This window comes from Danio aesculapii, chromosome 5, assembly GCF_903798145.1.
Source record: "Danio aesculapii chromosome 5, fDanAes4.1, whole genome shotgun sequence".
Classification (NCBI taxonomy): Eukaryota; Metazoa; Chordata; class Actinopteri; order Cypriniformes; family Danionidae; genus Danio; species Danio aesculapii.
In genome coordinates, this window is record NC_079439.1 from 21,370,209 (window position 1) to 21,397,220 (window position 27,012).

The window sequence follows — 27,012 nt, forward strand, 5'->3', positions numbered from 1 at the left end:
AGACATGGCCCCCTGTAGGGACTATGTCTCTCGGTTGGCCTGGGAACGCCTCGGGATCCCCCAGAGGAGCTGGAGGAAGTGTCTGGGGAGAGGGAAGTCTGGAGTTCTCTCCTAAGATTGCTGCCCCCGCGACCCGGCCCCGGATAAGCGGATGAAAATGACATGACATGACATCTACTGCAAACACCTCGATCTCGTCTCAAACGCAGGGGCAATAGAGCCTTTGCAGTTGTGGGTCTGAAATTATGGAATAAGTTAAAATTAAAAATCAGAATAGCACTCGATCTATTTTTATAATTTATAACACTCTAGTTTTGCGTCTGAAATCGCCAACTACACGAGTATGTCCTGCATTTTAACTTGAATACACTACACAACCTTTTGAAAAGTATGTTCTATGTAGTATGAATTCTCTTGCATGGCATCATGGGATAGCGTAGCATCCATTGTAGGCGCACTTCAGAATCTTGCCGAAAGTAGTAGGTCATACTATCCACTTGTTAAGTCGTGACAACTGGAATGACCACTTTTTAGTCATATCACACTTTAACGTTTACATAAAATCATAGCGTACGCATCAGTCTCTGGACTTGCTGCATCACAGACACCAATATTTTTACAATTTATAAAAAATGTATCACTTTCTGGCCATCGGATATTAGGCATGATGATATACTGTACACACTGTAAAACCCAACAGTCAACTTTATCAAATGAAATGAGTGTAGTTAACTCAAAATTTACTGAAAGTTAATTCTACTCATTTGAAAAGAGTTTTGAACCCGGTGTTAAAGGTAATGAGTTAATTAATACCTCATTACTTCAACTTAAATGAAGTAAGTTCACAGTACTCATATAGATTACTTTAACTCAAATGGTTTGTAGCAATCGGTTTCTTCAAACGGTTTGAGTTGCCTTAACTTATTGGGTTTTACAGTGTATATATTGCATGGCTTTGTTAACATTTATTATTACCATTTGTTAAGTCTCCCCATAGAGTTTGATAAAGCATCTGTGCCTGGAAGCCACTTTGAGTGCCATCACACTTAAACAGTGGATGAATTCAGACACACTATTCAGCTCGCATACTGTTTTTAACATACTATATAGTATGGAACTATGTGTTTTCGAGCGCAGCCTAAATGTTTTTGCAATGTTATGCATCCTTGCCAAAAATGTAAAATAATTAATTCATTCATTTTCTTTTCGGCTTAGTCCCTTTATTAATCTGGGGTCGCCACAGCGGAATGAACCGCCAACTTATCCAGCATTTGTTTTATGCAGCGGATGCCCTTCCAGCTGCAACCCATCACTGGGAAACATATACACACTTATTCACACACACATTACACTACGGACAATTTAGCCTACCCATTTCACCTGTACCGCATGTCTTTGGACTGCGGGGGAAAATGGAGCACCCGGAGGAAACCCACGCGAATGCAGGGAGAACATGCAAACTCCACACAAAAACGCCAACTGACCCAGCTGAGGCAGCAACCTTCTTGCTGTGAGGTGACAGCACTAGTAAAAATAATATAATTAAAAAATAATACAGCAATACTTTTATTTATGAATATTTTTACCATGCTTTCGACTCTAAAAAATGAAATAAAATGGAATTTTGAAAAAAGTAAATCTAAATACAGGAATGCAGAGCAGGATCTAGTAGAATAAAAAGTTAATAGGGCATACTTAATATAGCAAACGAATAACCCATAATACTGTAATCTCTCTCTCTTTCTCTTTTATGTTCACACTGGTTTTTGGCCAGAAAAGGGGAAGGCGGTCACTGATTAGACAAGGAATCAGAGATTTTTATTTTTGGAGATGTGCAGAGAGGAAAGAGAGAGGAAGTGTTACCCAGAGTACAGATTTCATCAGTGGTTTTGGTGAGCCTGTAAGCCCTTTGAATGATGTGTGACAGCTCAGGATTATGAACCAGTGCGTGTGTGGGGATTGAGTCTCCTGATGCGTTCATTTGAATCCCTTCTTTCTCATCTCATCTCATCTCTGAAGCCAAATGTTACTCTTTTTTTCTGAAAAAAACTTTACATCTCTTGCTAAACCTTCATAATGCTTCATATTAATCTCAACATATCTTTCAGAATCGCATTTGTTTGGCATAGACCCTTCAGTATTGTCTGGGTGTGAAGCTGTAGTCTGTGTGACGGACAGTGCTTTACTGGAGATCTTGTGACTTTAATTCTTGATGTTTTTTTGCTGACGGTTCGGTTCATGTAACGAGACAAGCATGAACAGTCAATGGCGGCTCAGATATGCTGTAGTCACAAGACACTGTTCCCAGCAAAGCCAAGGCAGAAGGAAAACACATTACAGTTGTTTTATTTGATTAAAAGTAACTACGCTTCTTTATTCTATCACTGTATTGAAGTGAGGTACTACTTGAAAACTTAATCAACTTTTATTTTGAAGTGAAAATGCGTAGACATTATATTCAAAATGTGAATGGATCATTCTTGTCTAATTTGTTGGTAACACTTTACAATAACAGTACATGAATAATGCTGTGTTAATATGTAAACTAAACATTAATTTATTATGAACTAATGATGAGTTAATGTATGCGCTAATCATGAACTAACATTAACTACAGCATGAATCACATGAGTTCAAGGCTCACAAGGCTACCTAATTACTTGTTAGTATATGAATGTTTGTTAATCAATGTATTAATTACCACATTAGTTTATGCTTAATTTAACCCCCATAAACTCATGACTTTACTTGGAGGGGCACATCAACTACTCATGAACTCCTTATGTAAGTCCGTCTAGTGCGTTTACACTGAATAACAATAGAAAAGTGTTCTGTCAACGTCACAAACAGTTTAAACACAGGAGTTAAGGACGAGTTAATTGTGATGTGCCCCTTCAAGTAAAGTCATGACATAATTATACATTAACAGCTCATGAGTTCACGTTGGTTACATCTAGCTTAAACTTAAATGTTAATTAATACATTGATTGTTAACCATATACTAACAAGTAATTAAGGTAGCCGTTTTTCACACATGAACTCTTGTGACTCGTTTTGTATGAACTCTTGTTACGACTCGTTAAAGTTAGTGCATGATTAGCACATGCATTAACTCGTCATTAATTGATTATAGAGTAATGTTTAGTTTACATATTAATACATTTTTATTTGTGTACTGTTTTGTAAAGTGTAACCAGTTTGTTTTTGTTTGCGATTCTAGTTTGACAGATCTGCCTGATTAACTACTCACTGATTTATGACTTAATTAGCATTATATAATACTTTCAAAAGCATTTTTTCCTAACGTTAAGATTAAATGTATAAAGAATGTTTTTCTAGTAATATTTTAGAAGGACGCCTGTATTTTTATTCAATTATATGATTTCTTGTGTTTCTTTGTTATTTTATGATATCATTGTAATAATTATATAAGTAAAAAGTAATAATATATTTTTATATGTATATATAAATTTTTTTAGGGGGTTTTAGCCTTTAATTGATGGAACAGTGTAGAGAATTGACAGGAAATCATTGGGAGCAGAGAGAGGGGAAGGATAAGTAATGGACCTCGAGCCGGGAATTGAACTCGGGTTGCCGTGAGCACCTTGGTGCTATATGTTGGCACACTTAACCACTAGGCTTTATTATTTGTATTATTGTATTATTTATTTATTATGTGTATTATTATCGTTTCATTTTAGTTCATTTTTATTTTAGCTGTAGTTACTTTGTTAATGGGAAAAATTATGTTTATTTTTATATTTGATGTCAGTTACCTTTCATTTTCAGTAAAAATAAATTACTATAATTATAACCCTGTCATCCACTACATTTATTACCAGAAACAAAGACACTTTCACTGCCATAAATTAAAATGACAAGAAATACAGAACAAAAACAAAAACAGCTAAAACAAACAGAACAAATCCGGTTTGACCACAGGAATGAGTTCATTCAAAATGACAAGCAAAGACAGTTATTGAGCATGAAACTGTGCAGGGGAGTGAATGAAAGCAGGTAATTTTCAGATAACACTGGCATAACCTGCATGCCAGAGTCATGCCATCATCCACCACAACACACTGCCAATAACATCTCTCTCTTGTTTTTTTGTTTTCCACAGAATGGGACAAATCCAGGGTAAGGAGGGGGAGCTGGGCCAGGACAACAGCTCCATAGGACTAAAGGAAAACGGACCAAGCCCAGACCCTGGGGGGCCAACGGAGGAAGGAAATCAAGCTATTGAGACTCACAGTGCCAGGACAGATGAGGAGAATGCAAGGTTGGATGAAGGCCCAGGCAGGGAGTCACCATCACCTCCACCAGCAGAGCACGGTTTGGATCCTCATGATAAGGTGTGCACTCCCACGGACAGGGAGGGAGGAGATGGGGAAAGAAAAGAGGGAGGAAGAAAGAGTAGAGAGGAAGGCAGGGCTGAACCTCTGGCTCTACAGCAGCTGAATGGAATCACACAGTCTGACACATGCAAGCAAAGCACATGGGAGTCTGGTGAACCTGGTCACGAGAGAAAAGACTGGCTGGAAGAGCATACAGGACTTGTGTGTGACGCTCTTGGTGGAGCTGAAAGCCCTGAGAAAGCAGCAAGCCAGAGTCAAAACTGTGCTACATATCTAAAGGACGAAATGGAGGCTGTTTGCGGAGATGTTGACAAGCTGAAGTGCCAGGATGGGGAAGAAAACATTGATTTCAATGCTGTCTGTGATGTTAACCTAACAAATACAACTCCAATCTTGGAGTGTTTGGAAGAAAAGGAGATTTTAAAACCATGTTGCGAAGAAGCCAACTTCACGGTTCAAGACCATGCTTTAGTCAATGTTGAAAAAGAGAAGAGTGAATCACAAAACAAGAGGTCATTTAACAACCCCAGCGCATCGGACCCTGTAATGACCTCAGAAATGAAGACATCAAAGGACTCAGTTCATCAAGTTAAGGAAGGAATAGAGAAGGTCGTAACAGAAAAATCTAATTCTGAGCGTTCCTCCCTGAAGAACATCGAAACTCCAGAGCAATTGGTGACAGATGAAAACCATCCAACAGATGAAGTCATAGAGACCAGATTTAATAGTTCAGGTGCAAATTTACAAAGTAAATCTGCGAGTCTGAGACGAGAGCAGAGCCCAGAGAATCTCAAAACCTTGGAAGTGGCATCCAAGTCACCTCAGGGTCAAGCTGAGAGCCGTCGACAAATATCTGCCGGTGAATTCACACAGGACGTTCTTCACACAGAAAGGCAATTTAATGTGTCAGACTTGGAGAGCACTTGTACAAAGGAACCTTTACTTGAGAGATCACCCGCTGGAGGTCATGAAAATAAAGATGGCATACGAGAGACTGGAGAAATAGAGAATCTGGAATCTGCTTCAAAGCGTCTGTTTGGTTCCCGTGCAAAGAAATCTGAGATAAAAGAACTTTCTCTGCGTGGAACAGAAACGGAAGAGGGTTGTTTTGAACAGGGTGAAAACAAACCTCTTCTACAAAGCTATGAAGATGAGAAATGTACTGCATTCTCTGAAGACATTACCGATTCGTTAACCTCTTGTAAGTCTGATGTTCAAGTTGTGCAAATCGATGAGAAAGAGGATTCCCCTCTTTCAGCAAAGGCCAAAGTACACACAGAGAAAAGTCTGGATGTGTGTTTGGCTGAAAGGAGTCCACAAGGGTTGAGGCAAAACATTCAGGAGTTGATGAAGGAGGCAGATCCAGAACTTAACTCTTCTTTCCAGAGTACAGTGATTGATGTAGATGAAGCTACTAAAAAGCAAATATTAGCAAGAGATGCTACAGTTAACTCAGATGACATGACGTCATCAGAGAGAGACAAGGTCAACAAGTCTGTTGGAAATACCTTGAACTCAAAAACAGAAACATCTGCAGCTGATTCCATCTCTGAGCTAATTGCAGATCCAGATCACACAGATGACAGGCCAAACGTGGACAGGAAAACAGAAGCCACTCTGTCTGGATCTACTCTACTCCAAGAACAGTGTGTTTTAAAGACTTCAACAAATGTTTTAACCCATTGCATTGTAAGCCCAGCGGACACATCAGATCAGGTCAGAGATGACCACACTGCAAGATCTGGATTAGCAGACAGTGCGGAAAACACATCTGCAATTCAAGATGAGCAGCATTCTGCCTCCATGTGCAGCCAAGCTAATGAGAAACAAGACCAAGAACGTATCAAGCTGCAGACACAAGCTAATAATCAGGTATCAGCGGAGAAACATTCAAGCCAGCTTGACCAAACGCATGCAGCAGAAAGTGACCAGACCACCACCACCACAGATGCATCGCAGGGTGCGCAGAAAAAGCATGTGTCAGATATGATAAAGGAAGCTATTGAGCTGCAGAAGAAGATGAAAGAGTGGACCAAGCCAGCCGAGGCCCGGGTTGATCTGACATTAGATCCTACACAGTCTGTGAAAGTATCACAAATGAAAGCAGCATTTGATCCACCAAAGAAATCACCTGACAAAGCACTCGAGAGAAAACCATCAGTGAGAAAAGGTAGGCACATTTTGAGAAGGATGCTAATTATGTTAAATTAAATGTGCAGTAATGAGTGATATAACTGATGTTTTGTTGTTAAACTAAATAAAATCTTCATTATTGATGCTATAAAAGGTCCCTTATGAAACTGAAAATAGTCATATTAATCTTTCGCTGGAAGATTTTAGTGGCTGAACAACACTTCTGTGCATATAACCCATTCGTAACAACATCTACATAAGCTTTGCATGACTATAATAGTTTTAAATCATTATATTACCTGTCTAAAAGAAATACTTCAGCCATGGTGTCGTTCTTCCTCCAGCGTGACTAAAAGTGTAACTCCAATATTGATTTAGGATTTTAAAGTTTTCAGCATTTGATTTTACTGGTCACTCTCTCTCTCTCTCTAGTGTGCACGTGAACGTGCGTGCTTACGCAAACGGCAGATCTGCGTGAATGAGTGAGCAGGTGTACAAATCTACAGTTTGAGCTACTTAACAGAATTATGGGAATTATTACAAATTTAAATTATATGAACATTGTTTAGTCTTATGCTTCAACCAGAACATAAAAATACATATAAATACATTTAGATCATTTACTTTAATCAGTACTATTGGAATGTGAAGAGACTTTCAACCAGCACAACAAAAAATGTTTCTGAAGACAATCACCTACTGCACCTTTAATGAATAAACTGGGCCAATATTCTTACAGTACCATATTGTACCATATTTACATACTTTATCATATTTGGGTTGAAAACCATTATAATAATCATATTGATGAGCAGAGTCAAATTCTTGTTCATTAACGTTGAACAAACAATACAACAATCAGTTGAATGGCTAAAGCTTATTGTCCGTCTGTCTGTCTATCTATCTGTCTGTCTATCTATCTATCTATCTATCTATCTATCTATCTATCTGTCTGTCTGTCTGTCTGTCTGTCTGTCTGTCTGTCTGTCTGTCTGTCTGTCTGTCTGTCTATCTGTCTATCTGTCTATCTGTCTGTCTGTCTGTCTGTCTGTCTGTCTGTCTGTCTATCTATCTATCTTTCTGTCTGTCTGTCTGTCTGTCTGTAGGTACATATCTATTTACCTATCAATGCTGGTATTCAGCAAATAGCTAAATGTATTCCAGCATAATGGTGCCACCTTGTGGCATTTTCCGTACAGGAAAATTAACCTCGCCATACAGGCTGCATCTCAGTACAAAAATGCCAAATACCTATCCAAAATGCATTGTACTTACAGCTCATTGCGTCCACGACACTATCTACTAATCGACGTAACTAAACGCTGACTGACCTCACTACAGCTATGACGTCAGGAGCAATAAACCGGTTTCACCAGTAATTTCAGTCACGTCGTCCACACTGAACTTCATACCTGTTTTACACTCCTAATAGGCGGGGCTACGTTAAAATAGTTTGATGATTGGTGAGCTTTGACGCCACTCAGTTCTCATCTCTCCAACCCTGTTTGTTGGGGGCGTGGATAAGAAAACAAGGCGTGGCTTCCGGCGAGTCTCGGACAAGTTGAGTGAGGCAGAGGCATAGGGAACATTCGCGCGATAAGGGACTGCTGCTGGGAAACTAAAGCTGTCTAGTACAAAATTAAAGTCGGGCTTGGATATATTTTGCCTACGACAGCTGAGAAGGTAAGAATAAGGACATACTCACTCAGAAGCGTAGTGTTTGCAGAATGAAGCGAAGATTGGGTTGGTGTGTGTAAGTTTTAAGGATCTGTCCATGCGAAGGGATCATGGCAGCGTGGATCAGGCCAGATGGGCTGATCTGCAGTGCTCAAAACGGGGGATTGCTTTAACAAATTTTCATGTTTTATATCTGAGCCGACAAGCTTTCAGGATGGAATATGTAATGCTGTGTGATTTGTATGGATGGATTTAGTAACCTCTTTGGCTCAGTGCTCAAACTGTGGGAAGCGAAAGTTGCTGCATCTGGGGCGGTTTTAGAATCTTTCATTTAAAAATCAGCAAGATGGAATTTTCGAATCTTAGAATTCCTAAATTGTTCTCATAGAATTTAAAAATGGCTCATTTGAAATCTTACGATCTTTGTTTGCTCATCAAATTAGGCTGAGTGATCACTAAACAAATAAAGCTAAAGTTTAACCACTTTTACTTGCAACTCAAGCTGATGTGACCCATCTTAATTTTTTGGCAACTCCTAGTTTGGTTTACTAAAGTAATTTGGACCTGTCAGTCTGCTCTGCTTTGTGCTGCTCAGAGCTAAAATGAAACTTTGTCAGTTTCAGATAAAAGTGTATTGGAACAAATGTTCTCCAGCAGATATGCAGAATCAAGAAGTTCCTTTAATCGGTCGATAAATGCGGATTGTGTAGAGAGATAGCATAATTTATATCAGTGGCCGAAGATTTTCAAATGAGTTGGTTGAACTTCCTGTAGGTGTGGATTATCCTGCCATATCTGAGAGGGTGGATGCCTGGAGCTGTTTTTGAAACTCATTTCAATGTAATGTCTGTCAAAGGGTTTCTTAAATGTGTGCTCAGTAATTGGCAAGTTTTGCACACAAAGAAATAAGAAATCCATTGAGAAGTCTTTAGATTATGATATGCTTTAAGCCTTTTAATTTTTTTATTTAAATTTTTTTTTTTTTTTTTACATTAAGCATGCACATTTTGTTGACACATGGTTACATGACCAATCTTGTCATATAATTTATAGTTACTAACATTAATATGTTTAAAATAAATAGAGCCAGGATGGAAGTCAATTTATATTTTTAAATTAAAAAATATAATTTTTTATCTGAATAAATAGTAAATACATGTGAAGAGAAACTTGCTGAATTGGCTTTTAATGTAATGTAATAATGTAATGTTTAGTTTTTTTTTTAAAGAATACTACTTAAAGGATTGTGTTTTGTGTGTGTGTTTGTTTTACACTTATTATTTAATCAAATTTGGTGTATATGTGTTAATCTTTCGTAATCACAAACATGCCATTTACTCAATTAAATGTATATCTAATCCTATTTTGTGAAAGCACCTAATTTCTTTGATTTCAAAAAGCTAAGATGTAGTATAGGCAAAATAGTATAGTATAATGTTTGTTGTTTATTGTTTATTGTTTATAATGTTTATTGTTTCATTCAGCATGACTCTCAACCTCAGTTTACAGTCAGTTCTTATACTCTAGTGTACTTTTACAACTTTTTTAATATAGGTGTGAATCTACACTGGTCTCACGGTTCAGTTACGATTATCATGCCATTGATTTGGTTCAATTTGATATCTCGGTGCATCACGGTGCATTGACGATTTTTTTTCCATACATAATTTTATATTTTACTTCACAGCACAAGAATTCTTATTAAAATTTAGAAATATATTTTTACATATTCATTCATTCATTTTCTTTTCGGCTCAGTCCCTTTATTAATCTGGGGTCGCTACAGCGTAATTAACCACCAATTTATCCAGCATATGTTTTACGCAGCGGATGCCTTTCCAGCTGCTACCCATCCCTGGGAAACACCCATACACTCTCATTTACACACATACACTACGGACAATTTAGCTTACCCAATTCACCTGTACCGCATGTCTTTGGACTGTGGGGGAAACCGGAGCACCCCAAGGAAACCCACGTGAACACTGGGAAAACATGCAAACTCCACACAGAAATGCCAACTGACCCAGCCGAGGCTCGAACCAGCGACCTTCTTGCTGTAAAGCGAGCATGCTACCCACTGAGCCACCGTGCAGCCTTTTACATATTATTTGTAATACAATTTTGTCCTTTAATACAAACAGTCAGATATATGAACTGTACCTTTAAAAACTCAAGTACATGCACAGAACAACATGAGCATTTATAGCAAATAAACAAATGTAAAGATCCTGCTCGCTTACTGAGCCTTGTCAAGCAAGTTTTTACACACCTATGATTGGTCACGCGCTCAACAGAAAGGTCTGCGATTGGTTCTAGTGCGACGTTCACCTTTGAGTGATGCTGATAAACGGAAGCGTCTTAGGCATGGGCCGGTATAAGATTCTGAGGTATGATAACCTTGGATAAAAATATCACGGTATGACAGTATTGTGATTACTGCTCTAAAATATTCTCTTTTTAAACGTCTGGGTAAAAAAAACAAAAAAAAAAATTTCTCCTTTGAAACAATATTTTAATTTTTGAAGGGTTTAAAAAAATTTGGAGCAGTAGCTAAACATGTCAGGCTAAATAATGAAAATGAATCATTGAATGAAAATGAATCATTTCTTTACAATTTAATGTGCGTCTTTGCGTCTTAAACGGCGTCTTTGGATATCTTTTCTGCTGGAGATACGGTTGTCCTAAAAAACATCTGCATTGTGGTGCACTGAAGAAACAATTAATTTTGACACCCCTAGTTTTTAATAAAGTTTCCTCTCAATGTTTTTAAGTTTGACCGCTCCACCCTAAAATAATTAATTTAGTGTGTTGGTATTTTTATTGTCTTTTTACTGTGCGCATTAACCTTCAGTGATCTCATAGATCTAGAACAAGTGTTTGCGTTATTGCACCAATTCAGTGTTTTAGTGAATATTATGTAGCGTGCAGGGTTTTCTGTGGTTAGCCATGTGTCGACCACACTGTAATATTGTCTGGCATGTTTCAGTTTGCCTCAGTTAACTTGCTAGTCAGCAGGAAGGAATAAAAAATAATAAAGCTCAAATGCTGTGACGCATTAAAAGGCATAAAACAAAAGGTTTGTTTACAAATCTAAAAAAAAATAGCTTTGACATCTGTCTGTTTGCAGCATTTATAAATTATATATTTACAATTTAGTTTCTTAAATTTTTTTGACAAATTTTATAATGAAAAGGATGGAATTTGCTGTATTTGAATAAAGGGAAACTATGCTTCAATTCTAGTCTGTTTTTATTAAATGTTTCCAGGATGCCGTGTCTTTGTTCATGTTTGGTTGTCGCTGGTGCATGATTTAGCTTCTGGCCATATTGAAGTCTTGACATGGTAATGTTTGGGCTGGCCGTCAGAATGCATCAGCCTGTTTATGCATATGTCATTGCGTCAGCTCCTATGTCCCGTTTCCTTGTGCTCCTTGGGAAATGGGTCAGGATGCTCGGTAAAATTAGTCAGGAGATGCAGGAAGTAGCTGCAAGGCTGGAGAGGATGTAGCTTCATGAGCACGCCAGTGTGTGGAGAGAAAAACTGAACATATATAGGCAGGGATTCCGTTTTGAGTTTTAAGGAAGTCTTGTTTCCTCTAAAGACTCGACGGGTTCAGGTTGCATTGTACATTTATCAGATAACGTTCTTGTTAGATGCTCACTCTTTAGGCTGCATTTGTCAGAGTATTGAATTTTGGAATGGATATCTCACCACCAGCAGGTATGCAGGATTAAATCCAATACTTTTTTTAAGACCCGCATTGTCTTACTCCCTAGACTGCTAATTTTAATCTAATCCTAGTGTTAATTTCCATGTAATGAGTTTTGAAGCTCTTTTTATCAGCTTTGCTTTAGAAATTTTGACGTCTCAACCTTTAGTTTAATTAGCTTTTGATCATTGAAATGGCATTTAGCCTGATAATCAAATGTCACATTTTGCAAGCCATGAACGCTTGTTCAAAGGTGAACACAGATGGGGGTTTTTCTTTGTTTATGGATCTTTAATTGCTAAAAAATATAACCAGCTTTTGATTTTTAGTTCTGGATTCTGCATAAATGTTGATCTGATATTGGTTTATTTGTTTGTAGGATATTAAGAATCTATGTTAAGTATTTATGTTTCAAATTCACAGATTTCAAAGTTTAACCATATGTGTTTGTTAAATGCTTTTGAAAGTGAAATTTAATATCTGCATTCAGGGCCTTTGAATCCTCTTTCCAGTTTTTAATTATTTAAATGAGTAATCATTTGAATGCATAAAACTTAAAAAAATGAATCTTTTACTAATAATAATAATTATTATTATTATTATTATTATTATTATATTGGCAAACTTATTTGAGTAGTTTTTTGATTAGTAATGTATTTGTCACTTGTTTGTTAAGCTATGCTTGAGTATGTGTATTAGACATGCAACTTCATATTCATAGTAGGGCTGCACAATATATTGTTTCAGCATCAATATCGCAATGTGCACAACTGCAATACATCGCAAGATCTGCAATGTTGTCTAAATTATAGTTGACCAGGAGCAACAGAATTTATATTTATATGGAATTCAAAAAAATAAAATATTTGTCTTGTTTCCAGTCCAAATGTCTACATTTCTAATTGAAAACAAGATTATTTTGCTTACCCTATTGGTACCCCTCAAAAACTCTTAATTTTGACTTATTTCCACAAAGCAATCATGATCTAAGAATTTTAATATATTTGGACAATAAATTAAACAAAGCAAAGTAAGAAAAGCATTTTTTTTGCAATGTGATTATTCAATTTATGTACCTAAATGCTGTTAGCCCAATTTCAATTCTATTTTTGAACCCCTTCCCCTTGGCCCTTGAAAGGGGAAGGGCTTTAAAATTTACCCCTAAGAAATGGGACACCACTACAACACCTGCACATGTCATTATATGTCATCGCGATCTGTACTACATATGACAGCAACAGCTGTAGTTATTGCAGTTGCGTTAGTTTTTGGTATTTATTTTCAGGAAATCACTGAAGGCAACAATATCATGTTATCATAGCGATATAATGTAAGATTATAATATAAGATTGTAACTGTACTGTGTATTTACACTGTGATCAAATTCATCTATCTAAACACACGAAAACAACATTAACATTATAGCAGACACTGTAAAAAGCTAATTTCCAGCTACTAGATATATGACGGGGGATTCAAGTGTCAGATGTGAAAGTGTGTTGTGGGACTACTAGGGCTGCTCGATTATGGGGAAAAATCATAATCATTATTTTGGTCATAATTGTAATCGCGATTATTCAAAATGATTATTAGTTGAAGTCAAAGCCCTCAAAATTTTTTTTCCCAAATGATGTTTAACAGATTCAGGAATTTTTCACAGTATTTCCTTTAATATTTTTTCTTCTGGAGAAAGGCTTATTTGTTTTATTTTGGCTAGAATAAAAGCAGGTTTAAATATTTTGAAACCTATTTTAAGGTCAATATTATGAGTCCCCTTAAGCAGTATATTTTTTTATTGTCTGCAGAAGAAACTACTGTTATACAATGACTTGCCTAATTACCCTAATTAAGCCTTTGAATCGCACTTTAATCTGAATGCTTGTATTCTGAAAAATATCTAGTAAAATATTATGTGCTGTCATAGCAAAGATAAAAGTCAGTTATTAGAAATAAGTTATTAAATTCATTGTTTAGAAATGGTTTGAAAAAAAATCTTCTTTCCATTAAACAGAAATTGGGGAAAAAAGGGGCCCCTAATAATTCTGATTTAAACTGTATATATACAATTATTTTCCTCCCTGTAAATAAGGAAAGGGAAATAAACACAATAGAATAAAAATATGAAACAAACTGTGCTTTAAGCATCTTAACTGTAAGAAAACTTTAATTATAGCTACAAAAGTCCTTCAGTCAAGAGCAGTGAGTGATTTTGTCCTTACGTTGTTTGATTAATGGTAAAAACAATCGGCAGCAATATAGCATGCTGTCACTTTAAGAGCAATACGGTTCTGCTTAATGGTTTCTCTTTCACATGTCTTTTGATTCTCAACTTGTTTGTTTATTACACAAATGTGGGTTAAAATGAATAATCACTAAACACCGCATTTTGACACCTATTTGACTATTAAAGCACATTAAGATTACTTTAGTGTCATCTGCTCGTCTCTGAGGCTGAGCGCACACACACAACATCATGCGGTCTCATTCACGCTTTTAAAAACACGAATGATTCAAATGTACATTAATTGCGCATTCCGTGCTCAAGTGGCCCAAAGTTACATTACAATACATGCTTTTTTGTAATTTTCATGAAGTTTTCACATGAAAATGAGCTTTGCAGAGCAACTAATGTGTACAACTGGAAAGGGGGCAGTATATGATGCAATAATTGTTTCATCTCGATTAATGTTTTTTCGTAATTGTAAGAAACCAAAATCGAAACCGAATTTTCAATTAATTGCTACTATTCAGTCATTATAGATGGCGAAATTTAGTGATTTTTATTTTCGTGTTTTTTTAAAAGCATGGCGGTAAAACATGAATGCCATTATAAATGTATTAAAACATACACTCTAAAAAATATTGTTTAAACCAAACAAAAAAAATCAACGCAACAGTTTGCGTCAATATATTCAAGTTACGACAACATCTAACAAAATGAAGTTCAGACAGCAAACTTTATTATGTTAGCCAAATTACCTTTACCTCTTCAATCAGAGGTATTTTTACATAGCATAACCTCCATTTTTTAAGTTGAGTACTTAAAAATTTAAGTTGTTCCAACTAGCTTTTTAAATTAACATTTAAAATATATCCAGTGTTATGTACTTAATTACCATAATTATACATGCAAGTTTTTAAGTTTAAAACATCAAAAAATTAAGTAGCTGAAATAATTTTTTTTGTTTGTTTTTTTATATTATTGTTCATTTAGGTGCCTGTAAGAAATAAATTTTTTAACAACAGCAATTTTGTTTTTCAGTAACTTTTTATTTATTTAGAACCACAGTTTTCAGTGTTTTATTTTAAATATTGCACTTCTCAAAGTTTACAAAACAAAAATGTGTACGGTCCCACAAATTATAAACAAACTGAGCCATCAGCTTTTCCTTCAAAGATGTGCATGCGCATGCATAGCTATGCCATCACAATGAATTCCAACAAAACAAATTATAGGCATTGATACATTTAAAGCTACAGTGGCAGACTATAAACTTCAGTAAACTATTAACTTATAAATTGAACATTTTTCAAACTATCTTATATTAGTTAACCTTAATTGAAAAACATGTAACATTTGTATTATTATAAACAAACATATATAAATGCCACCATTCATATATAAACAGTATGAAAACAATAAACAAAAAAGATCAGTATCTGGACTTCAAAATACAAAACAATATAAAGTGCAACATAAAGAGCAAAATCTACCTTGAAATAAGTAGAGGCTTTAGAAAATGCTGTTCTTGAGACGCATTACTTTTGCACTGGGTTTCAGTCCATCAAGTTCGAGAAACAGCTTCTGAAACACTTCACAAGTATATTTAAGCTACTTGGGGTAGCTCAGATTCTGAGCATATATTATGCCCATCAGCAGAGCACAACACCTTGAGATATCCATTCCATTCAGGATTCTGATTCCCTCAACAACGATGGTTCCCTTCTTGTGGTTCAATTCCAGAGTTGACTGATCACCAATGATGGCAATTGTCATCACTTGCTTTTCAAGGTCTGCCTCAAATTCTTGTGTATTCTTGTAAAGCAAGATAAAAAAAAATAGATTAGCATGATAGAGGTAATTACATTTATAAACTCTTCTTTTTTTAAAATTTTACTTACAGTTGAAGTCAGAATTATTAGCCCCCCTTTGAATTTTTTTTCTTTTTTAAATATTTCCCAAATGACGTTTAACAGAGCAAGGACATTTTCACAGTATGTCTGATAATTTTTTTTCTTTTGGTGAAAGTCTTATTTGTTTTATTTCGGCTTGAATAAAAGCAGTTTTAAATTTTTAAAAAAACCATTTTAAGGTCAATATTATTTGCCCCTTTAAGCTATATTTTTTGGATAGTCTACAGAACAAACCATCATTATACAATAACTTGCCTAATTACCCTAACCTGCCTAGTTACCCTAATTAACCTAGTTAAGCCTTTAAATGTCACTTTAAGCTGTATAGAAGTGTCTTGAAGAATATCTAGTCTAATATTCTGTACTGTCATCATGGCAAAGATAAAATAAGTCCATTATTAGAAATAAGTTATTAAAACTATTCTGTTTAGAAATGTGTTGAAAAAATCTGCTCTACGTTAAACAGAAATTGGGGGAAAAATAAACGGGGCAAATAATTCAGGGGGGCTAATAATTCTTACTTTAACTGTACATTTGATTTCAGTTAATCTCTGGAAACTGTTATTTTACCTCTTACATGGTCATGCACCCAGCTGCTCAATCATAAGAATAATAAGTTTCACAATGTAATTTAAATGTAAAAGTGAAAAGCAACAGTCCTACCCATTTTACAAATCATTCTCATATCATTATTGTCAACATCTGTTTATTGAACAGATGATTAAATAGTATGTTGTTATTATAACGCAGAGCTAGGTAAACCCAGTGTGTGTGGACAGTGTAATATACCTACTCATTAAACTAAAAGAGAGCAGTCATTGAGCGTATATTTTGTCTTGTATGTTTCCACTGTCAAATGAAGATTTAATTTTAATTTCAAAACTTTGTAATACTTACAGCAAACTCCTTGAAAAGGTCTTCTTCTTTCTCTCCAAGATAGACAACAAGACAGCGGATGGCTACTTCTCTCCATACTTCAACTGCATTGTTCTGTTTTATATTAAAAAAAAAAAATAAAAAAAAAAATATATATATATATATCAAGATAAAGTAACTACAGTAAATGAATGTGGTTTTATCTGAACAAACAACTGACGGCAACCTGACATTTTAAACAGAAATCTAAACTATTCTAGTGTGTACAAATTATTTACAATACCTCAAGTAGCATATCCTTGATCCTTCTGATTCTTTCCCCTTTAGCTCCTCCCCTTGATGAGGCCAGGTCCATTAGTTTTGAGGTGCATTTGTCAACTTTGGCCATAAATGTGGATTCAAGACTTACAGTGGTTATCCTCTTGAATTCTTCATTTATCTGTAGAAAATAAGAATGGAATAATTAAATAATGGAATAATTGTATATAATGTGTAACAGAACAAATAATGTGTAATATGTTATTGTTTTTAGAATAAATAACTTCAAGATGATTTTCTCACAAAATTGTGAAACTAGACAAAAAATAAAACTAAACTTACCTGTGTTGCATCTGATAATGCAGGCCAGCGCTCCAAGATGTCCCTTATTTCAGGGGCATTGTAAATGATTTCCTGCCTGCGAAGGGAGAATGTCTTGCCCATCTTATTGGTTATTACTGCTACTCAGGGCGGAGGAAAAAGGATTTGCATCACACAGCTCTGTCACCATGTCTGACACAACAGATTTATCAATTTCACAATTCTGCAAGCAGGACTGCAAAATACCTTTGATAATGGGTTCGGATGCTGATTGAGATATAAAATTTAACTCTTCAACAATCTCATCTATACACCTGTTAGACACATTAAAAGTGCTCTCAAGTTTAAGAAACAACAAAGCCAAATTTTTTTCTATGCAGTTTGGCAGGTCTGTCACATCATTATTGTCATCTTGACCTTCATCAGACAGCTCCCCACTTTGAACTTCCATATCACTGTGTTGATCTGCATTGACTGAACATACATACCTTTTTTTTTATGTCAGCCTTGAAGTCATGCAATGAGTATGTTTTCGGCTTCTGTGGGAAGCAAATGTACCATAAATGTTAGTGCTGAAATTGCAGTTCTGAAATACACAGATGACAGTTTCGTGTTTTTTCAAATGTCGACCCAAGTGTTCAAATAACTCTATTTCTGTGAAAATTGTCATGGCATTGCAACAAGGACAAGTAAAAGAAAAACTTTCTGCAGATCTGGAGGTTTTCTGAGTTTCCGTAGAGTGATGTCTTGATAAATGTGATCTAAGGCTACCCCATGTTCTGAAAGAACACAAACAGTCTTGGTAGAGGCATGGAAATAGTTGCCCACAATGACCATGGTGTAGCCTGTAATGTTTTAGCAACACTATTTGTGTTGATGTTTCAAATTTACACATTTTGCACCCCCAACCCATTTTATATATAAGCCCACTTATATCTAAAATACAGATCAGCCTAGGAAGTTATAATACAATTGCATGAACTTTGTAATAAAATCTCAGCAACCAGTAGATAAATGTAATGTTTTCCATAAGAGCAGGAGGAATATAATACAAATTTTAGGTTGGATAACAACTATAAGCAAGTTCCAGAATATATATTTCTGCTGGCTAACATAACTAACATAAAACATGCAGGATAAAGCTATACTATATATGAAAAAAGCCTCTACTATATTAACTTTATTTTATTTTGACAAATATACTATGTCTAAATTATTTTTCTATTTACAGCTCAAATTAAATTGCCTTTCTAGCTTACCGTATGGGTTTTTACATTCTTATCTACTATTTTCTAGTCAAAAAACCGTGCCAACATCAACTATATTTACCAGGAGTAGCCAACAGTAGTGGAATGGAGAAAATTGATGTGGAAATGAAATAAAACCCAGATATCTCACCTTAAATATCCTTTGTGCCAAACAGTCTGCTTAAAACTTGTCCGGACATGCCTCTTGATCGTTGAGTGGGGGAGGAGCTTTGAAATCCAGAACTCCATTGGTGTGGAAAAATTGAGTTATCAATGCAATTTTTTGGTTTGCCACAAGTTAAATATTGTTTTAAACTAATTGGCAGATATATTTATCTTTAAATTACCCACTTTTTAAAGTTGATGTAAGTATCAATATTTTCCTGTTGTGAAAACTTAATAAAATTATTCTGGCAATGTAATAGTTTTAATATAATCAGCAATATAGAATTTTCAAGTTATAACAATGTATTAAACTATGTAGCGGTAACAGATCGCTTGAGTTATTTTTTAGAGTGTACGCTTGACTGTTGTAAAAATTCGTAATAATGACAACAAATACTAATTTGTACTTCTCCTTATTTCTGTGTGCTGCTATTGTGGCTGATGTATTCTGGGAAATTTTCGTACATCTTGGTTTCGAGTGTGGTCCTGAAAATCTCTGTTTCAAGGGGTATTTAGCCTCCCTAGGGGTAGGGGTAGAATTTGGATTGGGCCTTAGACTCCCCAGAAAACTGTCAAATAGTGCTATTCAATCTTGTAAAAAATATCCAAATATTACATTTTTCCAATATCGTGCAGTCCTAATTCATAGTCTTTTTGGGTTGTGATTCACATATAATGGTGTGTTTCATTGTACTGTTTATTAAGATTGATCAAATAGTTTATTTTTGACTTATCAATCCAAGTACTGACTAGAACCCCATAGTTTAATATAATTTTTTTTCATTTTCATTTACCATTTAAATAGTTTTGGATTCACACATAACAAGCAAAATTTATATTTAATTAGTTTTTTGCAGTTTAATATTCACAGACACTAAGCCGTATTGTTAGTAGGTTTACAACATTGCTTTTTTAATCTAAAACTTGTCCACTTTTGTGATATTCATGACACACCTAATTCAGTTTTATGAATGGAATCCACTATTCCGTCCTTGTTTTTCTGCATTGCAGAAATCACTTTAGTTTTTCCATTTATTAACTGGTATCTGACTTGAAGATTAGTAATTTTTCCATGATAATTCCTATTATTTGGAAAAGAGGCTAGTGTTTCTTTAAAAAAAAAAAAAAAAAGGAAAGCAATGGCAGATAGTCTTACGCATTCCACCAGGAATTTGTTACGAAATGCAGAGGAATCATAGCAGGAATTCCATTACAGTCGCCATCTTTAGCCCTGGAGCAGGAAGAGGATTCAGATGATGTCACTGTCACCTCTTTTGTATTTCCACTGACAAACAGCAAGACCAGTTATAGTTGCCTGTGGCTCATCCGGTGGTTTTTCTGCAGATGACTGTGCATTTGCAATTGGAACCGACTTTCAGATTTCCAAAAAGACACCAAGCATTATGCTGTTGTATTGCCACATATCGCTTATTTGCGTGGTTGAAACATTGGCTTCCATTTGCATATCTAAACCACTGATTGGCTAATGTGAATATGGAAATATTATGATTTAAAGGTGTTGCCAGAAAGATGTGGGATTTATATTACAATCATGGCAAGAACAGGGAGAAATAACAAATCCTGTAGATGTCTTTTGTCTATCTGACAAATAAGGTATATCCGGCTCTGTGGCTGCCCAAAGGATTCTGTGTCTCAAAAAGACTGAATGAACTCTTATTGAAATGCCTGAGGGAACAGAAACTCGCTGTCACTGGTTATACGGAGCGATGAACCACACCCTGTCTGACGAGGAAGGAAACTGCATTATCTGTCAACATAGGATGGTTAAGTTCAAGCTAATAAACCTTGGTTTAGGTTTAATCCACGGTTGAATTGTCTCGGTCAAGGATTTTGTGAAACAAGTGTCCTCTGCAAGGAGAACGATAAGATTATTTGTGTAAATTACTTCTGGCCTAATGAGGAATGTGCAATTCATTACAAGTCATAGCATAAAACCAAGCATAAACATAGCTTTGAGGTCACATTTGTATGTTTTCTTTTAAAAGCAATTTCTTAAAGCCCTAATATATTTACTGTAAAGTTAATTTTCAATGTTTAAGGGTAAAATCAGTTTATGAAAACTATTCAGCAGTACACTGTTATTATTTATACCAATATAATGCTAACTGCAGTGATCTGATGGATATATAAAAGTCTGTTTCGCACCTGCCTCACAATAACAAAACAAACATACAGCTAAAATTATAGTGTTGAGAACATCAGCTAAGAAAACATCTGATGATGGTGATGAGGATGTTTGCACAAGATTTGCAGAATTCTGTACTTTAGTACAGTAGAGTTATATAGTATTTATTTTTAAAGGACTTTGTTTATGGCTTTACTGGATGTCAGACAGAAAATCAATTGAGGAAGATCTTCTAGTCAAAGTAGATGGAATCCAACTGATCTCATCAAAGCCACAGTCCACTGCTAGCTTGGAGCTCCAGCTGAAGCAAGCTTTTCCAGAAAGTTTGCTTGAACACTTTGTCAAACTCCTGAAACAAACACAGAACAAATGTTGTTTTACTCTGATTTTGTTCAAAATGATGACACCCCTGGAGTAATCTGCTTAAAGTAAGGTTACTATACCCTGTACTCTGGGTGGATTGATTAAGCCTAGACTTAGCATATGTAGATTTAAAAATAGGTGATGTAAGTTCACTGAACTGTATAGATCCACATTGTGAGATATAATGTAAATAAATGAATAATGGTACAAATTAACATTGCCTTCTAATGTATACGTTTCTTTTTTTTTTTTGATAATTCAGATATGTACTGTAGTCAACATTTGAAGTGGAACAAAATTTCATCAAAGTTGTTCCAAAACTATTGAGCAATGCTTTTCTTTGGACCATTTTGAAAAGCTTTTTTGATCCACTTCAAATGTTGACTACTGTGTATAAATGTATGCGTGTTTTATAGGACTGCACAACATTGGAAAAATTAACAAAATTCAACATTAATATTTTTTTATTCTACTGTAAAAAAAAAAAAGGCCGTGATTTCAACGGTAAAAAACTGTAAAAATGGTACAGAAAAAATCCGTAACCTGGTTAACGGAATGTTTCCTTAATATATACGGCGAAGAACCGTAAATTGACTTTCCCAGAATTCCGTGGATGGCACATCACTTTTTATGCTTTTTGTTGACATTATTATGGATCTTTTTAGTTGTTTCCCCATTAGAGATTTATGGTACATCTAATGTTGATAAACAATGTTTATTTCATGACTTTAATTTTATGCGTGTTACCATACTGGTGTTTAGTATCTGTGTGAAAGACACTGAGCACCTTCTATATACTGATACACTTTTCTGCTTGTGGGAAAAGTTGTTTGTGATGAGCATTAGTTCATTATGTAAGTTTCTCATTACCACCTACAAATGGCTGTGTCAACGTGTCTAACTGTAACAAAAGATGTGTAGATGTTGGTAATTCAAAATACAGTCATATTACCTCTATAAATCAATAAAATATGGTAGTTTACTGTAAAAAAAATATATATGTATATATATATATATATATATATATATATATATATATATATATATATATATATATATATATATATATATATATATATATATATATATATATATATATATATATATTGGGAAATGAATATAACTATTGGGAAATTAATATAATTTTGCAAGATGAGTTGAATAACTGTTTGAAAAAAATTGATTGGGATGGTTCTGTAGGGGACTGCATATCCATAAAATATAAGAAACAATCTGCAAGCGACAAGAGTCAATGAAGAAACTCTTCCGATGAGTTGAAGTGTGTTGAACAGTGACACTTGCTAAATGATCGATTATAATCCAGACTCAACATTGTGTATGCTCGCGATGTGACTATTGCGAATGATCACATTGTGATATTGATGCTGAAAAGACGTCAATTGTGCAGCAAAACCGTGCTTTCACACTGAAGGCGGTGAGAGCGTCAAAGTTCACACTGGCTGGCCTGGCGACAACGCTGTCTGCCTTCAAAGCTCTGGTGGCAAGAGCAGCAAAATTGTTACATTGATCTTGTATTTAAAAGAGCCATTGCAACACATCAGCAAATCACTTACTTTCCCGCATAAAAACATGCTTTTTAGCGTGAAAATGTTGCGCACTTTATCAAATTTATTTAGCAATGAAAGATCAAGTTGTTGCGTGTGTGGCTTTGCTTCACTTATCCAGTTTTTGTACTGTCGTTATAGTTACCATGAAATTTTTGCTTTTTTTTTTGAGAAAAAAATAACATTAATGCACATCAACTTGCCAGTAACTTTTCAATGTATATCCCTTTAAGAAAACATCGGAAATAATTGAAAATCCGGCGACCGCAATAATTAAACCCTTGGGAACAACTGTGGTCAGAACCAAAGTTCACAAGGCTGTTGTTCTCTGGAATACTCTCAAGTGGACGACGTCTACATTCTGATTGGTTGCCACCGAACCACATCATAGCTCATTACCATAAAGTTGACTTGATTTCAACTCTCCTCGACGCACACACCGGCGAAGACGCACCTCGCTGCTTATCACCGCTGGCTTTCATTAAAAATCAATGACTTCCGACTAAATCAATGACTTCCGACTACTAACAACAATAATATTATGCCTATGTGTAGGTCTACTGTTGCTTAAAATGCTAAATTTTGTAGTCATTATGGTGGACTTGAACAGACTTTCAATATGTTCTGTTTGTTAATTCACAGTAAAATGATGACATCAGAATACAACTATTCATAATTATAAAATTGAATTATTTTTGAGACATGTGCTTGTCATTGTCAGCATTATTAGACCATTTGTTTTCACTGGTAAAATCAGACATTTGTCATTATCAGATTTCTTTTTGCAATATATTCAACATTATATAAGTTAGAGTAGCTATACTGACACTATGAAACATTTATTTTCGTGCACAACACTTTGTGTTCGCTATGAAAGAAAAACATATCAAATGCTTGTCGCAATCATAACCATAAAATGCATTATAATAATTTAAATGATGTGCGGCAAGTTTCATTTTGACTTCCTAGTGCGGCTAATGGCTGCCGTCACTGTGATAAAACACACACACATGCAAATTATTCTTTCAGCGTGGCTCTCAAACGATCGCTCTGTGCAACTAGTAAAGCGATACTTGTGGATCCAGACACGAGCGTGTCTGTAGTGCGAGTTTTCTCCACCATGTCTATTACGGATTACCTGTGATAATCGCGTATTATGCGCATATAAACTGTAACCGTGGCTGTTCTTCCCGCGTCACTCATCAGTGGACAGCGCTTTCATTTCTAAAGCCAAGCACTTATACTTTCTCAGTTGATGCTCAAGAAACATTTCTCAACACCATCAAGCCGTTACCATGTTTAAAACCATGTTTAGCTTTTGTGAAAACTACAATACAATCAAATTAATATGAATATTTCATAGTTTTTCAGTAGAGCTAGTTCATTTCTGGAAGACTATCAGCAGAGTTCAGCGGGTGCAGATTGTGTGTGTGGGCCTGCAGATAAATCATCTCAATGTATTTGGATGTCTTTCCAGTCAGCGAGTTCATTAAGCTGGATTAGAAACATCAAACCGTAATATGATGTCATCAGGACTGATTGGGGTGGCGCCGTCCAAAACTTCAGCTGCATTTTGATAAAAGTTAACCTTCCTCTGGGTTTGACCTTCATAGTGGAGACAAACAGCGAGTGAATGTACTTCAATCTCATGTGCTCATGTATGTCAGGGTCCTGAGTGTCATGATGAGCTCTGCAGGGTCTAATAAGCTTTTAGTTCTACAAGGCTGTGGCTGGCAGGAGTGAAGGGAGTGCTTGTGTTGAGAATATTTGGTAAGTGGAATTTTTACACAGAGCCATGTATGGCGTTTTAATGGAGTCAAGTGTAAAATGGCTTTGTCTGACTACACTCTCCCTATCTTGTACTCTCTTTCTTACGCTCCTGCATATAGAGACGTCGTACGCTCTGCTCTATCTTGTGCCTTTTCTGTGCCGGCGTTATGTCAGAGCCTAGCAATGTGTCTGTATTTTATAATAAATGCGCAGTTACATGACTGGCCACTGGAAGGGCTCAACTATCTGAATGCTGTTGGTGGGTGACTACTGGTTGACCAGTGGATTATATGTGGATTTACAGTATGGATTATATTTAATAAATTATTATTAATTTAGACATGTTACGTTTATTTTATTGGATATATTTGTTATCCAAACATTTGCATTTACAGTAGAGTACATTTACAGTAAATGATTTTGAAATGTCCCTTCTACTCAAGTCTAGAATTACTTGATCTGTAAAAACTTGAAACTGTTGAATATTATAAAATACAAATATTTTCGGTGATTCGGCATTTTAAAATGTAATTTGTTCCTCAATACTGTCATAACCACAATGTAATTTAATGTTTACATAAACGCACACAAGTTGCAACAAACTGGGTTTTAAATCAACACCTGTTGTGAGTAAAAATCATCTGGGAGTAATGGTCAATCTTAGTTCCTATAACTAAAATTGTTCTTGCTTCCTTCAATTCCACAATCTTAAAAGCAGTCTGCAAATATTTCTGATAACTCCAGTTCCTTTAGGGTTGAAGCCTCTTAATTATGTTCTTTTACGCTCTTTCTTTTTCTTTCTTTTACCACTTTACTACACTTTTTGTTTTTATTTATTTATTTTACAATTTTATGTTGATTTATGTTTATCTAATTGATTATATATTTCATAAATTATTAATTTAGGTATTTAACATGATGAAGTTATATAAGAAATAATTCATTATTAAATTCTATCGGCTATGGGCATGGGCCGGTATTAGATTCTGACGGTATGATAACCTTGTATAAAAATATCACGGTATCACGGTATTGTGATTACTGCTCTAAAATGTATTCTTTTTAAATGTCTGGGTTACAAAAACTTTTTTTCCCTTTTGAACACAATATATTTTATTTTGAGAAACATTTCAAATATTTTGGAAGAATAAGCATGTCAGGCTAAATTAATTATTGACTTCTGCTGTCTTTATTTGTTTAAAAAACAGATTTTTTCGCAATTTAAAACGGCATCTTTAGATATCTTTTTTGCTGAATATACTGTTGTCCTAAAAAACAAACAAAAAAGAAAACAAATAGAAATTCGTACAAATACTTTAGGAATGGTATTGCAGAAAATTTTGACTTTTTAAACCTTTTCCAAATCGGGGTATACCATGAAAAAGGTTATCGTCCCATGCCTAATTGTTATAACCACAATGTAATGTTTACATAAACGCACACAAGTTGCAACAAACTGGGTTTTAAATTTTCACCTGTTGTGGGTAAAAAACATCTGTGGTGGGGGTTATGGCTGATTTATTCTTCTGCATCAAGCACACGTGTATAGTCCGGCCTTTGTGCAGTCGCATAGCCCTCGCTGTGGCTGACCCTGCACCTTTCAAAAAATGTAACTACACGTCACAATGATGCATAGCACAAGCTCTGTGATTGGTCAGTTTGGTAGCTGTGACGAGTGTGGGTGGTGCTGAGAGCCGCGAACGCGATAAAGCGAGTGTTTACAAGTGTTAAGTCCCATGAAGGAGCTCCAGATGGAGCCTTTTGTTTTGTGTTTACCTTTTAATTGAAGTTGTTGCACATCCACCGGTTCCCACCTCTGAATGAACGAGTTTTACAGTAAGGTAGCATTCAGGAAAAGCAAAACACCCTCGAAGAAACTCGATACAGAGGAACATAACCTTCTCCCAGCTAGCATTTCAGAAGTGTAAATGCACGACTACACGCAAGGCAGGTGCAGTGGGTCATAGCGATCACCTGACGTAGAAGTATAAACCAGCTTTAATGGTGAAATTTACTTCTTATAACTAAAATTGTTCTTGTCTCCTTCAGTTCCACAATCTTAAAAGCAGGTGCTTCTGCCAATAGTTCTGGTAATTCATGTTCCTCTAGGGTGAAAGCCTCTTGTAGATTTATGTACATCCAATTGATATTATATTTCATAATTAATTATTAAATTGTAACGTATACATTTTACTCACACTACCGTCTAAAACATATATAGTTTTTGAAAAGTCCCTTCTACTCAACAAGGCTGCAATTATTTGATTGTAACAGCTGTGAAATGTTC

The 27,012-nt window shown here is 35.4% G+C and overlaps 1 protein-coding gene across 2 annotated transcripts in view; it reads left to right on the forward strand.

Moving 5' to 3' along the window:
* LOC130228996 (coronin-1C-A) overlaps positions 1 to 27,012 on the forward strand; it is a 116,066-nt gene that overhangs the window by 2,259 nt on the left and 86,795 nt on the right. The window contains exon 2 of one of the 2 annotated variants that reach the window (XM_056457540.1): positions 4,124 to 6,528. In XM_056457540.1, coding sequence (XP_056313515.1) covers positions 4,125 to 6,528 — 2,404 coding nt within the window. In that variant the 5' untranslated portion in view covers position 4,124. Of the gene's footprint in view, positions 1 to 4,123; positions 6,529 to 8,056; positions 8,175 to 27,012 lie in introns of those variants that run through there. The other variant, XM_056457541.1, reaches the window with a different exon arrangement.